Source organism: Gossypium raimondii, chromosome 9 (genome assembly GCF_025698545.1).
Source record: "Gossypium raimondii isolate GPD5lz chromosome 9, ASM2569854v1, whole genome shotgun sequence".
Lineage (NCBI taxonomy): Eukaryota > Viridiplantae > Streptophyta > Magnoliopsida > Malvales > Malvaceae > Gossypium > Gossypium raimondii.
The window spans coordinates 30,150,109-30,167,276 of record NC_068573.1 but is presented as its reverse complement, the minus strand read 5'-3'; the positions used below and the strand labels follow the sequence as shown (position 1 = coordinate 30,167,276).

The 17,168-nt window shown below is 34.2% G+C and overlaps 1 protein-coding gene across 4 annotated transcripts; it reads left to right on the top strand.

The window, feature by feature from the left end:
- The first annotated feature begins 6,084 nt into the window (after positions 1–6,084).
- LOC105798926 (uncharacterized) lies at positions 6,085–7,998 on the top strand. 4 transcript variants are annotated; one of them, XM_052620594.1, is made up of 3 exons: positions 6,085–7,219; positions 7,409–7,504; positions 7,711–7,998. In XM_052620594.1, the coding sequence occupies exons 1-3, from the start codon at positions 6,358–6,360 to the stop codon at positions 7,752–7,754; spliced, it is 1,002 nt and encodes a 333-aa protein (XP_052476554.1). In that variant the 5' UTR covers positions 6,085–6,357; the 3' UTR covers positions 7,755–7,998. The 4 variants fall into 4 exon arrangements, with proteins under 4 accessions (XP_052476554.1, XP_052476553.1, XP_012484637.1 ...); XM_052620593.1 differs by having other exon boundaries at positions 7,409–7,998; XM_012629183.2 differs by having other exon boundaries at positions 6,085–7,504.
- Positions 7,999–17,168: the final 9,170 nt, after the last annotated feature.

Genomic DNA, 17,168 nt, shown 5'->3' with positions numbered 1-17,168 from the left:
ACTTTTTACTTTGTTTTTTGGATATTATTATTATGGTTTTTTCTTTGTTTGTTTGTTTTCTGTGTTTTTCTTATGTGCAAAGAGTTTCCCTAAAAGACTAAACAACATTTAGAGCTTCAATGAGGAAGTAGACAACTAAGTAAACTAATTGATCTATAATTAAGAGGAAGAAATTATCTAATATCATTCAAAATTTATTACTCAATAGAAGTCCAAGCACCACGCAATAATTTACACATTTGATATATACAATTATTAAGTTATTACTCAATCAAAGTCCAAGCACCATGCAATAATAAAAAGAAAAATATTTTTGGATTTTTGAAAGATTAAAAACAAAATCAAAAAATATTTTTGGGATTTTTTAATTTTTTTTCAAAAAAGCATGAAAATTAACATAAATACACATAAAAGCTTATGTGCACCCCCATACTCAAACTACACATTGTTCCCAATGTGTTCAAAAGAAGGAATAGGAGGTTACCAGACTTTCCTAGAATTGAGCATCAGACTATCTCGAGGTTAGAGGCAATAACCGACATGAAAATGTATGAAATGTACCGTAGGATGAAAAAAAGATACCGATCCTTGTAGATAAATAATTCAAATTGCTAATTTCTCGTTTAAATAGATATCTGCTTATATAATTATTGCTAGGTGACTAATTCGGGAAAGACCTTAGGAATTGTTTGTATAGCCTTGAGCCTAAAGGACAATCTTAAAAACTACACTACCCCTAATTCTAAAATTTGAGTCTTACATGACCCTTCTTAATGAGCCCTTGTGTTTGAAACCTTGAGCCTAAATTGAGTTCAAAACTCAACCCTTTATTGTCCTTAAACTATTGAACGTATTATTGAATGGACGTTAGGCCATGGACATTGAGGGTTAGGTAGGAACATTACGGTGGTTTCTCACAAAAATGTACTCGAGTGATTAGTGAAGAGGGGTTGAGTTATCCTGTAAATGGTTCTCGCTAGAAATAGTGCTTAAAGAAAATAAAGAAAAGTGATGATCAAAAGTATTGTGAGAGAAAAGAACAAACAAAGTGTAAAAATGCTCAAAAATAAGAGAAAAAATGAGTACAAAATAGTTTTAAAATCATAGTACATAAAAACGAGCTAATATCAATTAACCTCTTCGATATTGTTAAAGAGATAAGGAAGGTGAGAGAGGGAGAAATAAAGCGGTGAGATGTAACGATTACATTCGGGGGGAGTTGATAACAATGTTGTGTGCTATACTATTCCTAGTGCTTGAACCATTTTGAGATGAACTTCCTTTGAATCCGTACCAACCTCAACCTCAAAACTATACAAGCCTAAAAGACCTTTGAGACCTGAATAAGTCACCGACACATTAATTTGTATATAGCTTACATTTTTTAGAATGAGTGTGAACATTTCTTTTTGAATATCTATGAGCGATTTGTATAAATTATTTTGACGGGTAACATTTGTACATATATTCATTTACTTTGCCTCTATCTCTATTGACACTTTAACTTCTTAAACTAATAATATTTGCATTAGGAGTAGGTAAATTAACTAGATATCATTCCTAAGTTGCATGTGAAGTAATTCTTATACAAATTTGATGTTGTATAGCTATATAACTTAATTTCTTAACTTAGTCTAAGGGTCATCTTTTTGTATGTTTTGTGTGTTTTATTAAGGACAAGCAAAGGCTTGGTTGTAGGGGAGTTGATCTACCATAAATCGACATGGCAAATTAGGCCTTTCTAACACACTTAAGGAGTTTTTTCTCAAGAAAAATAGAGTTTTTAGCTTAGTTTTTTGTTATTTTTGCTATTTTAATATTTCTAGGTAATAAGTGAAAACGCCTCATTTTTATTTCATTTTTTATCCAAATTGCTTGATAGTGTCATTTAGAGGCCTAACATGTGTTTGAGTATTGTAGGGACGTGTCGGAGGTCAAAAATGAGCAAGAACGACATCTAGGGCAAGGGTACCGCGATATCCAACCCTTGGAATCATAATACCTTCGACAGTGTAAAAGACCAATGAGACCCTCAGCGGTATCATGATATCCTCTTTGGGTATTACAATATTCACCTCTCAAGGAAGACTCCAAGTTCAATACTGCCCGAGATATCGCGATATCGCATTGATCAATATGACAAACTTGGACAAAAATGACAACATTTTTCTACCAAGCTCACCAATCACACAAGGCCCATGTAGGAGCAATTTTAACATCAAAAAGTCATTAGATACCCTTCAAAACAACCAAAAATTGCTGAGGAGGAGAGAGACACATTCTAGCTTAATTTTAGGTCTAGTTTTCTCTAGATTTTTTTAAGTTTTTTTTGCACTTTTCTAGGGTTTTAGTTTTTCTCTTCTTCTACCTTAGATTAGACTTTATTTTCTACATTTACTTCTTGTTCTTGATGTTAGTTAAGTTAGTTAACTCTGTAGTTAATGTTTATTTGCATTTCAGTCTATGTACTTTACTTTCAAGACTTTTTAAGCTTGAGCTTAATGTGTTTCAATTACTTTAAAGATGTTAAAGCTTGTTCTTTTTATGCTTATTACCTTAGATTTTCTTATTAAATGTTTTTGGTTTCATGCTATTTAAGTTTTCTTGCATAAAATTCTCAACTTTCATATTTTTCTTGGACTTTACTTTCATGGCTACCTTGTTTTCCATTTTTATGTTTATTTTTTTCACTTTAAACATGATTAACTAAACCTTTAAAGAGGTTGGTTGATGGAGATATGGATAAATTAAAATCTTTGAACAAATGACTAAATCATAACAAATTGGATTAATTTGAATAGAACTAATAACTAAGGTAGTGATGCCCCTAAGGGAATATCAAGATAAAGTGAGAACGAGAGGTAATCTTGTCACGCACCTATTCATTAGTCTCAGATTAACTGACGAGATTGAGAGATAAACTGGACCTAATTCGTCTAAGTCGGTAAATTTGAGATTGAGAGATAAAATGGAGCCACTTAGTAATTTAAGCTACTATGTCTCTAGCCCGAGATTTGGTGAACCACATGGAAGTCAACCAACCCTCATTAGTGTTTTGTTGGATAGTCTCATTGTTTACATTTCTCGCAATTTAGTCCTTAGAGTAGAATATTTAATTTTTTTGCAAAATCTTTTTTTATGAATTGTTGTACTATAAAATTGTAATAGTAGCCACTTAGACTCTATTGTGTAAGCTAATCATTGTTCAATCGCCTCTTCTTTTGGGTTCGATCCTTAGAATACTTCAGTGTCTCATTATAACACTATAAATATTACAATTGACATTGTATGCTTTCAGTAAAACTAGAGTTTAAAAATGTTATCATAACTTCAGTGTTTTAATGCACACGCGTGCAGCCGATCATTAACGAACCTAATCAGTGATGTAGTTGGTCATGGGAATTGGAAGTCGTTATTTTTGTCTAAGAGAGGGTCGACTTTATCCCATTTATTTTTTCTGAAGATCTTATATTTTTTTGCAAGGCTGATATGGGTCAAGTGGTGCTTTTTAATGATATTCTTAATAGGATTTGTCACTTTTTGGGTCAAAAGGTTAACATATGCAAGTCTCAGATTTTTTTTCCTCCTAATATACTAGACGAGTTAGCTGGTGTTATTTGTAATTTTGTGAGGTTTTTTTGTGTGACTGATTTCGGTACTTATTTGGGTTTACCATTGATGCATAACAAATTTACTTAGAGTAGTTTTGACTTTGTGGTTGATAAGGTTCGTAAGAAGTTATTTGGTTGGGATGCAAGGAAGCTTTCTTTACCAGGTAGAATAATGTTGGCCAAGTCGGTGGTTTTAGCTATACCAAATTATTTTATGAGTACGGTATGCATTCTGGTCTCGGTGTGTAATGAGATTGAAATGATTGCCCATAATTTTATTTAGGGTACTTGCATTGAATCCAGTAAGTCACCTCTTTTGTCTTGGGGGCTTATTGTCGTCCAATAGATAATGGAGGTCTAGGGTTGCGAAGCCTTGCTAATCAGAATTGAATATTTCTATTGAAGCTAGGTTTCCAGCTGCTTACCAATACGGAAGCCTTGTAGGTGCAGGTTTTAAGGAATAAGTATAATATACATGATGTGTTGTTGGTCACTATTGCTAGGAGTAATTGTTTGTTTATTTGGAGATCTTTGATGAAGGTCTGATCTGATGTCATCACTAATGTATATTGGTCTATTGGGGATGGTCGACTTGTAAACTTTTGGAATGACGTTTGGGTTTGGTAGATTGGTTCTCTTCGAGGGTTTTATATAGGTCGCAGTCAACCAGATGATAGTTTAAGAGTATGTGATTTGGTAAACGGAAATGTTTGTTGGGATTGGTCTCATCTATTCTCGCTATTATCGGTTAATATTGTTACACAAATAGCATCTATTGTGCCCCTTTCCAGTGATGTAGGTCAGGACTGGTTAGCTTGGAGATGGATGAAGAAAGACGATTTTTCCATAGCGAAAAGGTTTAAAAATATGTATCAGGGGGAATTGGGCCTACTAATATTTGGAGGCTGATTTGGAAGGTGAAAACACCTCAAAGAGTTTGGGTTTGGTAGATTGGTCCTCTTCAAGGGTTTTATACAGGTCGCTGTCAGCTAGATGATGCTTTAAGAGTATGTGATTTGGTAGACGAAAATGGTTGTTGGGACTGGCCTCATCTATTCTCGCTATTATCGATTAATATTGTTATATAAATAGCATCTATTGTGCATTTTTCTAGTGATGTAAGTTAGGATTGGTTAGCTTGAAAATGGATGAAGAAAGATGTTTTTTCCACAGCGAAAAGGTTTAGAAATATGTATCACCAGGAATAGGGCATGCTAATATTTGAAGGCTGGTTTGGAAGGTGAAAACGCCTCAAAGAGTTTGGGTTTTCATCTAGTTGCTGTGGTAGAGTAAGTTGTTGACAAATGGGGAGCGAGTGAGGAGGCACATGTTTAGTGATGGTCACTGTCCTAGATGTGGTAGTGTGTTGGAAATTGGTCACCATGTGATTTGAGAATGCCCTTTCTTGAGATCGGTGTGGTTTGCAGTGGTGTTGATTCATGCTCAAATATGTTTTTCTCATTGCCTCTTAATGAATGGTTATTACAACATTTGCACGGTACAGGGAGTTGTGGTAGTACAGAGGTGCATTGACTAACTTTGTTTTCTATACTATGTTGGTTGCTTTAGAAGAACCGCAATCTCTTTGTTTTTCTAATGGCCATAATTGTGTATTGATATTCTGAATACAAGTTTTACTTGGGAAATGAGTTTTGCATCGTCACTCTCAAAGATCCTACAACCTAATCCTATGGTCTCATTTGGGAATTGAACTCTTTCGAAGAATGGTTGGATTAAACTTAATACTAATGAAGCTTTGGCTTCAGGTGACACTACTGCTTCTATTGGAGGTGTGTTTAGGGACTCTAATGCAAATTGGTTAGATGGTACATCAATAAAGTTATGGACAAGGGACAAGGGGTTCAGACAGATTGAATTGGAATGTGATAATGCACTTTTGGTCGAGTTTCTTTTAACTTGTTAGCATGCCGATAGTAGATCAATAAAGTTACGGTTAGTACATCAGCTTCTAAGCAAGATTTGAAAAATACGGATTCGACACATTTCAAGATTTCTGAATGAAGTGGATGATCATATAGCAAAAGGTACTGTCAGTGGGCTCGCACTTCTACAATGATTTGAAGAGCCATCATCCTCTATAGTTAATTTATTATTGGCTGATTGCAACGCTTTCATGCAGATTTAGTTTAAGGGTGTGATCTAATCACTTTGTACCGTCTTTTTCTAAAAAAAAAAAATCCTTATATCATGATTTAGTTCATATATTATATTTGTTAAACTTATATAATGATTTAGTTCATATATTATATTTGTTTTCCCAACTTGGAATTTAATTTTTTATCTTGAATTATTATTTTCATGTCAATTGACTAAAAACAGTTGCTGATGAAACCGTAATATATGACAGATTCATTAAACACGAATTTAGATAAAATATAAAAATAATAAATTTTGAATATCAAAAAAAATTAAGTACTTAAAACTTACATCTAAGAAGTTACAAAAGGGTTATTGTGGGCTCCACTTTCTATTACGTGTAGAGACAAAAAGCACAAGGGTTTCATTTCGAGTTTTCGCTCAGAAATATAATAATTAGAATTTGGATACAATATAGTTGCTTACCTCTTGGCTGCTTTCTACTCTTAGTTCGTCTGTTCTTTCTAGTTTTACTGATGTTCAAACGGTAAAAGATGTTTGGATAACTGCTACTAGATTGTTTGCTGCCGTTTCTGGTTCTCAACTTGCGCGTATTCGCCATGAGCTTCATTCGCTCAAGAAGGGTGTCATGTCAATTAAGGATTATGTTTCTAAGATTCAAAATACGTGCGCCTTGATCGAGGCGACTGGATCTCGAATTTCTGACTCCGAGAAGGTTGAGATTGTTCTTGGCAGTTTGTTATCGGAGTTTGACGCCGTTTTAACTCTTGTGTCTTTCTCGACTGAGTCGTTTTCGTTTCAACGCTTGGTTGATGTGTTGTTGGAGGTTGAGCGTCGCCAGACTTTTGCTCGTACGGATCCAGATCAACCGCTGCAGGCTCATTTTGTCAAGACTGTTGCCGCACCGCTGGTTACTTCCGATCAGGGACGTCCTCCTGCAAGCCGTGAACGTGCTTTTCAGTCGCGGGTTCAGTGTCACATTTGTGGCCGTTTTGGTCACTTGGCTCAACGCTGCTATTACCAGTTTAGTCGAGAGTATGTTTGCCCGGCGTCTGGTGTGCGCGCGACTTTGTCTAGTTCTGGTGGTCTTGGTCCGAATGGTGCTTCGAGTTTTGGTGCGCCTCCGGTGAAGGGTTCTCATGTGCCAACGAGTTGTCCGTCGAACCAGTGGTGGACTTCTCCCTCGGCGACTCCCTCATTTACGGCTCCTGTAATTTTTCCCTCGGTTGCGGCACCTCTAGTGCGCCCGTCTTCTGTGGCTACTCCTTCCTTTTGGCAGGGTCGATTTTCCCAGAATGGTTGTTATGATGCAGGCCTGGATTTTGGTTTTGGATCTCATGGTGGGCCCAGGGGTGATTCTTTTCAATTGAAAACTGGGTTGCCTAGGCCGCCTGTTGGGCCTTCATTTTTTGGTATTCCTTCGTCGCATGATAGACCACATACATGGGCTGTTCCGAATGTGGGGTCTACTTCAACGTTTGATGATCAGTGTGAGAGCCTTGGTTTTCAAAGTCGTGATCATTCAAATTGTGTTCAATTTTTAGGTTTCGGTGATAGTGGTTTTTCACCACCGTGTATTGGGTTGTCTCGTCTTCCCGATCTTCATTCCTCTAACATCTCGAATTCCACCGGTTTCGATATTAATTCTACTAATTTTGGTACTGATTCCTATATTCCAGTGCTTGTAGGGACATCTACGTGGTATCCGGACTCCGGTGCGACGCATCATATTTGTCGTGACTCTTCTGCTCTGAACGAGGCCACTCCGTATTCAGGTACATCTCCTTTGCTCATGGGTGATGGCACTCCTGCACAAATTTCACATGTTGGCAGTTCTATGTTATCCACGTCGGGTAAATTGCTACGCTTGTCTATTGTGCTCTTTGTGCTAAACATACGGAAAAATTTGTTGTCTGTTTCTAAATTTTCTAATGATAATGATGTATTCTTTGAATTTCACCCATCTCACTACGTTGTCAAGGATGTCCAGACTCGAGAAATTTTATTACGGGGCCACATTCATAATGGCATTTATCAATTTTTGCCGCCTGCGTCTGCTCATACTGCAGTGGTTGCTTCTGATCCTGTTTCAACTTCTTCAACTGATGATCCTATTTTTATGCTATGGCATCGACGACTTGGTCACCCATCTGTTCCTGTTCTGTTTTAAATACTTGTCAAGTTGTTTTTCATACTTCTGGTTCTACGAATGTATATGTTGCATGTCAGAAAGGAAAATTTCATAAATTGCATTTTACTTCTTCTACTACTGAATATACTGAGCCATTTGTTTTGGTTGTGTCAGATTTATGGGGCCCTAGGTCTGTTGCTTCAGGTACTCACTGGTATTATGTGTCGTTTATTGACATATGTACTCGTTATACTTGGATATATTTACTTCAGCATAAGTCTCAAGCCTTGGAATGTTTTGTTTAGTTTCAACGTATGGTTAAGACTCAGTTTGGCTGTGATATTAAGCAATTTCAGAGTGATTGGGGCGGTGAGTTTCGTGCGTTCAAATCTGTTCTGACTGAACATGGTATAGTTCATCGCCTCACCTATCCACATACGTCTCAGCAGAATGGCATGGTCGAACGAAAACATAGACATATAGTTGAGATGGGCCTTACTTTGTTGGCGCAGGCCAATCTTCCTATGAGATTCTGGAGGTATGCTTTCTGTTGTGCAGTTCATCTTATTAATCGACTTCCTACTCCTGTTTTGAAGTGGCAGTCTCCTTTTTTGGCTCTACATGGACAAAGTCCTTTGTATGATCATTTACGTGTTTTTGGATGTTGTTGCTTTCCTTATCTGCGGTCGTTTCAGACACATAAGCTAGACTTTCAGTCTCAGCCTTGTACTTTCTTAGGGTATAGCGCTCAGCACAAAGGGTATTAGTGTCTGAGTCCATCTAGGAAGATTTTTTTGTCTCATCATATAGTGTTTGATGAGAATCGGTTTCTCTTTTCTGAGTCTACTAGTCCTTCCTCTTCGTCTAGCTCTCATGTGACTACTTATATGCCTCTTATTACCAATCCAACTATTGGGCATTCTCTGTTGATGCCTCGCTCACTAAATGTTTCAGCTCCGTCTTCAACGCCGTCTGTTTCAGCTTCATTTTCAACGCTGTCTGTTTTCGTTCCATCTTCAGCTCACTCAGATTCTCTATCTCTACCGATTTTGCCTCCATTTGTTCCTTCTGAGCCGTCATCTGTTCCTTTACCCGGTTCATTTGGTTTGCCTAGTTTGTCTGGTCCTCCAATTCAGCATAACACCCATGCTATGGTTACGCGTTCGAAAGCTGGGATTTTTAAACCAAAGGTGTTTTCTATTGATTCTTCTAGTTTTGAACCTAGTGACATTAATGAGGCATTTACTAGTCCAGAGTGGCGTAAGGCTGCTCAAGATGAGTATGATGCTCTTATTCAAAATTCTATTTGGGAGCTTATTCCTTTACTGTGTGGATGGAAGGTTATTGGGTGTAAGTGGATATTTAAAGTTAAAAGACATCCTGATGGAACTGTTGCTCGTCGAAAAACACGTTTGGTTGCAAAAGGTTGTGCTCAGGCTCCGGGGTGTGATTTTCAGGAAACATTTAGTCCTGTTGTTAAACCAACTACTATTCGTACTATACTTTCAATTGCTGTTTCTAAAGGGTGATGTTAATAATGCTTTTCTGAATGGAGATCTGACTGATGAAGTTTTTATGCATCGGCCTCCTGGTTATGTTCAGTATGGGCCTCAGGGAGAGCAGTTGGTATGTCGTTTCACTAAGGCATTATATGGTTTGCAACAAGCTCCTCGTGCTTGGTTTGACAAGTTGAAGGGTTCTCTTTTGTCTGCTGGGTTTACTTTATCTAAATCTGATGGTTCCTTGTTTCTTCGCATTACACATACTTCTACTTTGTATGTTTTAGTTTATGTTGATGATATTATTGTTACTGGTAGTGTGTCTACTAATATTGACAGTTTTGTTCAACAGTTGCATACTGACTTTTCTCTTAAAGACATGGGTCCGCTTCATTATTTTCTTGGTATTGAAGTTATCCGGTCTTCTAACGATTATCTTCATTTATGTCAACGTAAGTACATTCGTGAACTTCTTGATAAAAGTGGCTTAGTTCATGCTAAAAGTCTTCCTACACCTATGGTCAGTTCTTTACATTTGTCAATGGATGATGGCGATCCTCTTGGTGATCCCACTATGTATAGAAGACTTGCTGGTGCTCTACAATACATAGTTTTAACTCGGCCTGATATTGCATATGCGGTTAATCATGTGTGTCAGTTTATGCATGCTCCAACTACCGTACATATGGTTATGTTAAAATGCATTTTGCGCTATCTTAGTGGTACTATTGAATTTGGGCTTGTTTTTCGTCCTTCTAACCAGTTATCTTTAGTCGGGTATGCTGATGCTAACTGGGGTTTAGATGTCGATGATCGACGGTCCACGATAGGGTACTGTGTTTATTTTGGTAATACACCGGTTTCCTGGTCTTCCAAGAAGCAGCAAGTAGTTTCTCGTTCTACGGCAGAGGCTGAATATAGAAGTGTGGCAGCTACAACCAGTGATGTCACCTAATTAACTTCGTTATTGCAAGAACTAAAATTCATTTCTGTTGATCTTCCAGTCGTTTGGTGTGACAGTTCCAGCGTAGTTGCTGTTGCGCCAAATCTCGTTCTTCATTCTAAATTTAAACATGTGGAATTAGATTTATTTTTTGTTCGTGAGAAGGTTGCTGATGGTTCCCTTGTTATTGGGGAAGTTCTGGCCTGTGATCAAGTTGCTGATGTTTTCACTAAGCCGTTGTCTGCTTCCGCTTTTTTTGCGTTTTCGGAGTTGTCTTCAGATTTTACCTCTGGAGAAGCTGAGAGAATGTTAAGAGTATAGCTTAGGAAGGCTCTTAGTTTGTTATAATACAGTTAAGTTGTTAGTAGACTTAATTCTTCTATAAATAGTTGTATTGTATGAGACTACAGTAAGGATAGATTTTCAAAATTCTCTGAATCAAATTCTTTCTTTTCAATTCAGTTTATTCTTTCATATTTTTCTAGATATTCTTTCAATTTTAAAATTTAAAATTAACTATTAATACTGTTAATTTTTTTATTAAATTTGTTAGTATAGTAGTTTAAAATAAAGAAAAAACATTTCACTTCATAGAAATATAATTAAAAATAATTTATTATAAATTTAAATTTAACAAAATTATTTTAAAAATTAATTAAAATAATTTATAATAATTTTAAAAAAATTAATAATTTGACCAAATTTTAAAATCTAAAAAATAAAAGAATTAAATTTATAAAATAAAAATAAGAGATTAAATTTAAAATTTATAAAAAATACATAAATTTATGACATATTTTAACACGAGTATGTTGCTCCCTTTGACTATCTTTTGTATGGAGCGTGGAGCTGAATCAATGAGAAACACACAAGGCACGTAATAATTCCCAACTATTAAACAAATAGTAATTAAAATCAAACATCCCAAAATGGTAAAATTTTAGGATTAGTCCTTCGAAGATCTTTTCTCTCATAAACAACTAGGACCCTAAAAGGGTAAAACTCTAGGTTTCACTACAGCAAAACAGGCTTTTAGCGGTATTTTTAGTGGCGTTTGGACAAAAAAACGCCGCTAAAAATCGAGCATTAGCGGCGCTTTACGTAAAACGCCACTAAAGATCGAGCATTAGAGGCGCTTTTTCAAAAACGCCGCTAAAAATGAGCATTAGCGGTGTTTCTTGGAAAAACGCCGCAAAAAACCCTAAGCCCAACGTTTTATACCTTTAGGGGCTTTAGCGGCGTTTTTGGGAAAGCGCCGCTAATGCTTAGATCTTTAGCGGCGTTTTTGGAAAAGCGCCGCTAATGCTCAGTTCTTTAGCGGTGTTTTTGGAAAAGCGCCGCAAAAACATTTTATCTGTCTATTTACTATTTAATTTGTTTATTTATATTAATTAAAAATCAATTTATTTTTAATTGAATATTTTTAAAATGGATAAATTTGAAATAATGGCACGTAGAAATAATTTGAAATAAAAAACTTAGAAAAATATTTGTTAAAAATGGAGAAATTAAAATACTATTATTTAAAATAATTTTAAATTTTTTGGCTACATAATTGATTGATTTTTAATTTATATATTAAATAATTTCAAATATAATTGTAAAAGATACAATAATATTAATTTTAAAATATTTAATTTAATTATCATTATAGTTTAGGGTTTAATATATATGGTTTAGGGTATATATATGGTTAATTTAGGATTTAGGGCCGATTTAAGAGTTACAAATTTAAGGTTTATAGATTATGGAATTAGGGATTATGGATTAGGGATTCTGATTTAAGGGTTGTGATTAAGGTTTATGAGTTAGGGTTAGGGTCAAGGGTTAGAGGTTAAGAGTTAGGGATTTAAGGTTTATGGATCCAGTGTCAGGTTAGGGTTTATGATTTAGATTAATTAGTGTATTTTAATTTATATATTAAATAACGTTTAGGGGTTAGGGGTTAGGGATTCGGGGTCAAGTTAGGGTTAGGGTTTAGGATTTAGATTAATTAGTGTTTTTTAATTTATATATTAAATAGGGTTTAGGGGTTAGTGGTTTGTGGTTTGGGGTTAAGAGTTAGTGATTTAGGGTTTAGAGATTCGGGGCCGGGTTAGGGTTTAAGCATTAGATTAATTAGTATTTTTTAATTTATATATTAAATAAGTTCTTATATAATTATAAAAGAGATAATAATAAATTGTAAAGATTATTAATTTAAAATTGATATGCAGTATACAATAATTGAATATAAAAAATTATAAAATATGCAAGCTTTGGCGGCGTTTATAGCAAAAACGCCGCTAATATGTATTAGAATTTTTCAAAACGGTGTCGTTTCATTACAAGAATTTAATTTATTAGTGGCGTTTCTTCTGTAAACGACGGAAAAGGTAACATTAGCGATGTTTATGACTAAAAAATATTTAATCTAAACCATTTGATATATTTAAATATTAGATTTAAAAAATTAATAAAAAAAGTAACAAATTGATATGGATAGGTAACTATCTATTTTGGATATATAGGACCAAATTATAACAAATAAAAATAAAATACAAAAACTAAAATCATTCCACATCGAACATCTAGCAAAATAATTATATTTTAGTTAGGAAGAAATATCTCTAATAAAATGGAGATTAGATCGAAATGAATAATATAAAATCATGATTAACGTCTCAATCTTTAATAGATATTTGATATGTGAGAGATTAATTGCTTACATTGGAAAATTCTAAGTTAATAATTAATTGCAGCTATTTAATCATTTTTTCTTATTAAAATATACGATATTTATTTTGAGAGTACTTGATTTTTTTATAAAAATTTAATTTATAAAAAAAATAATAAATGTTTTATAAAATCACTTAACTAATAATTTTTAATAGACAAAATAAAACATTTTTAGCATAGCAAAACAGTGTCGTTTTATTCCAAATGAAATAATTTTTTGCAGCGTTTTTCAGAAAAACGCCGCAAAAGGTAAGCAATAGCAGCGTTTTTATAAAAAAACGCCACAAAAAATAATTTTACTTTAAAAAAATAACGCCCTTTTATATAACAAAATAGTGTCGTTTTATTCCAAACAAAATAATTTTTTGCGGCGTTTTTGCAATAGATAAATAATAGCGGCATTTTTATAAAAAAACGCCACAAATAAAAATTTCACGCGCCATTTTAAAATATCCCCTCCCTTGAAATCCCCTGCTTTCCCCCTAAAATCCCTAATTTCCCACATTCAAGAAAAAAACCCAAAAGCTTATTCAACTCTGTGTGTTTCTTCTCAACTGAAGCCAAGCCAGTTCTTGTTTGTTCTTCGTCTTAAAACTCTCAAATGGATAAAAATCAAAGAACCCAGAACCAGGAAACCAAGGAAACGATGATAAAAAGAGCAAAAAGGGATTTGAAATTGAAGGGTACCGAGTGGAAGGGTTGTCAATAGGAGGGCATGAAACTTGCATTATTTTTCCCACTCTTAACCTAGCATTTGATATCAGTCGATGCCTACAACGTGCCCTTTCTCAAGATTTCCTTTTTATTTCTCATGGCCATATGGATCATATTGTTAGTTTTTTCCTTTCTCTCTTTCTTTTTCTTGTGTTCCTGTTCTTGCTTTTGGTAGTCTAATTATTGGTTTTCCTCTTTTCTTTTATTGGATCTGAATTGATAATAATGTTAGAAAATCGGTGATTCTTGAAGAAATGTACTCGCTTAAAGAATTTATTGTTTGAAGGTAGAATTGGAAGTTTCTTCTTATGAATCTCTGTTTTTAGGTACTTCAAATTGTGTAGATGTTTACGTTTTTTTTTCAATGTGCTATTTTTTTCATGTTGATTCCTACAATACTTGTATATTAGGCTCTCTCCCCTTATTTTTTGTGTATTACTTTTGAATACATTCGTCAACCACATATATTTAATAGAACCACTTATCGATTGACTCATACATATGAAGGGTGACTAAAGTTGTTCATGAAAAACAGCTCTGTTTTTGTTGTTCTGAAATATTCCTTGTTTTGTGCATAATCTGTTTCTTTTTGACACTTTTAGCTCAGTCGAAATGTTTCTAATATGTGCTTGAAGTTGTGTATTCCAAGGGCTTTGGGATGTAGAAAGCGACAATGATGGCCAACAAGAGGGCTGCGTTTTGCGGGTTTATGTTAATGTGGCTTTTAGCAAGAAAACTGTTTGGAAAGGTTCGCCTTTGCTGAATGATGACGAACCTCTTGTTTATATAGCGTGCGCTTTTATCATTTATGTATTTTTTGTGTTGCATCTTTGTATTTTGATTTGCTGAGTTTCTATTTTTATTGACTCCTGTTACAACGACTTTACATTTACGTGTCTCATATTATAATTGCATCTGTGATGGTAGTTCAACAACAATAGAGTGAATAAATGATACAACCTGCAAGCTTGCAATCTATATCCAACCAGAGACAACGACACACAATGAGGAATTGCAATTTATCTACAAAAACTGATAAAATCTAACTGTAATCATTTACAGCATGAAATTTGCTTCTTTTTCAGTGAGATTTAACCTCTGACAGGTCTCCTCCGAAAGGGTTGTTCTCAAGGATTCTGAAGGGAGAGAAATTCAATCACAACTTATCCCTCTTTCAAATTCCACTTTATGCATAAGAAGTCAATACATCAAAGCATATTTGGGAAAAAAGCCTAGAGAAATAGCTAAATATTGGGTTGCTTTTTCAGTTTTAGTACCTCATCTAGGTTTCAGCACTTATATTGTAGCAACTACTAAAGAGACAGGTTGGCATTATTGCTTCATTTTTTTTAATGTGTCAATAAAGTGGAAGATTTTGACTTATGCTTCTAAGTTATTAACAGAATGAACTGTTATTAAATTTTCAGAAGGCCGTAGCCCTACCATCTCAACCATGAATACCTATGAAGCAAGTGAAAACAATACCATTGAAGTTGGCCAAGGAAGTTTAAAGCTTCTTTACTCAGAAGATGAAGGAAAACTTACTCGTTATGTTAATACCAGAAATTCGCTAAACTATTCTGTCTAATCTTCAGTTTGGTTGTGTCTCTCTAATTATAATTATTGGATTTTTTTCGTTTATTTGACTTTTAAATTTCTTTCAGTATTTCATATTTTATTTGGATTCTCTTTATTCTTTGTAATCTTTTTTTCTTGTGTTATAAAATAATGTTATTTAAAGCCAGTTAGTCTGTAATCTAATTTCATTGCTGAAGGTTACGGCCTTTGCTGAGCAATCCTATGGTTATTACTCGGGAAATGATGGAACTGATAAAGATCCTCAGATATTTTTGTTCTTTCATTGAGCTTGTGGTTGGAGAAAAGGTATTATATTATAATATACTAATTGCAAAATACTTATGTTTTATAAAGGCTTCTGGGGCATATGTTTTTCGTCCAAATGGTACATTCTCCATAAAATCTGAAAACCCGGAATCTGTTTTTATTTGAACAAATTTCATGTCTATCAATAATGACCCTTTATAATTCATTTATTATATTTTTCAAAAATGAGGATATGAAGGAAAATGGAGATTTGTTTGTTGCAGACTCCTTTAACTGTTGTGCGGGGTCCCCTGTTGGATGAAGTACATCAACAGCTACATTTTTCAGGTAAATGAAGTCTTTCTATGATCTCTACTGCCTGGGACTCATGCCAGTTTATTATTTTATGTTTGGCCGATTCTTAACTCCTTATTGGCTTATCAATTGGCAGGGAAGATGTGGATTTGGCTATTATCTAGAAAATTTAACCAAGGTTCCAAGATTTGACATGCTTATTCTGTTTCTTTCACCTACAGAATAAAATAATGAAATTATAAATTAATACATAATAAACTTATATTTTGATTTATGAAAAAATTATACATAATCAGTGAAGCTCAGTTCCTTTGTTTGAATTCTTATGCTTTAGGTGGATAAGGGTTTCTTTGTACTGCCTGAAAACATTTTGTACTTCAAAATGCCATATGAAAATAAAATATTTTACCAATAAAATAAAATAAAATAAAATAAAAGAATCGAATATCAAAAAATTCGAACTTAGAAGAAGTTTAATCAATTTGCTTGCAAAAACTCTTCAAGGTCTATCTCTTTTCATCTTCTTAATTAATTGTTAATCTTCCCAATGGCAGCCTACTAAAGAAAATGAAGTTTTGCCAATCAAACTAGGTATGTGTTTTCTTGGTTTTTTATATATATTCTTTTCTTTTGACAAAGAACTTGAGGTTTAATTAGATTTGACTAAGGACTTGGGGTTGAACTGATTTGATTCTTGTTTTTATTTTATTTTATTGGCAAGAAAGATAAAATATTTTATTTATCAAATAATCTAAAAGATTTTGATTTCTTATGCTTTAGGTAGATAAGAGTTGTTTTTTAGTTGTTTTCTTAAATTATTTATGATTATATTAGTTGCAATAATGAAAAAATAATTTCATTTATGTACTAGTAGGTTAAATGGTAAATTCTTTTATATAGCTGCTTTGGCTCGTAAGCTTACCTGGTTATGTGTTAACTTGCACAGATTCTAGTTTTTCTTTTTCTGGGAATAGGTAGATCGTTTTACATTAGTCAATTATGTATGCGCTAGGTAGTTTTTCCTTAATGATTTGTTTTATTTGCAGTCCATTACTTGAAATCGCTTTTTGAGTGGTTTTCTTATTTTCAGTCGACAACACGGATCTTGAAGAAAAAAAGTGAAGATCAATGTTCATAGGCTGTGGGGACAAGGGTTGTCTTTGATGAGGAAGGCAACACACGGCTCCACTTGCTATGTTGGTGACAAGACAGTGGCGATATCTTGCTTGACCAAGGTATCGTTATCCCTTCATTGGCCAATGTTGCTATGATTTTTATTTTCTTGAAATACCGAG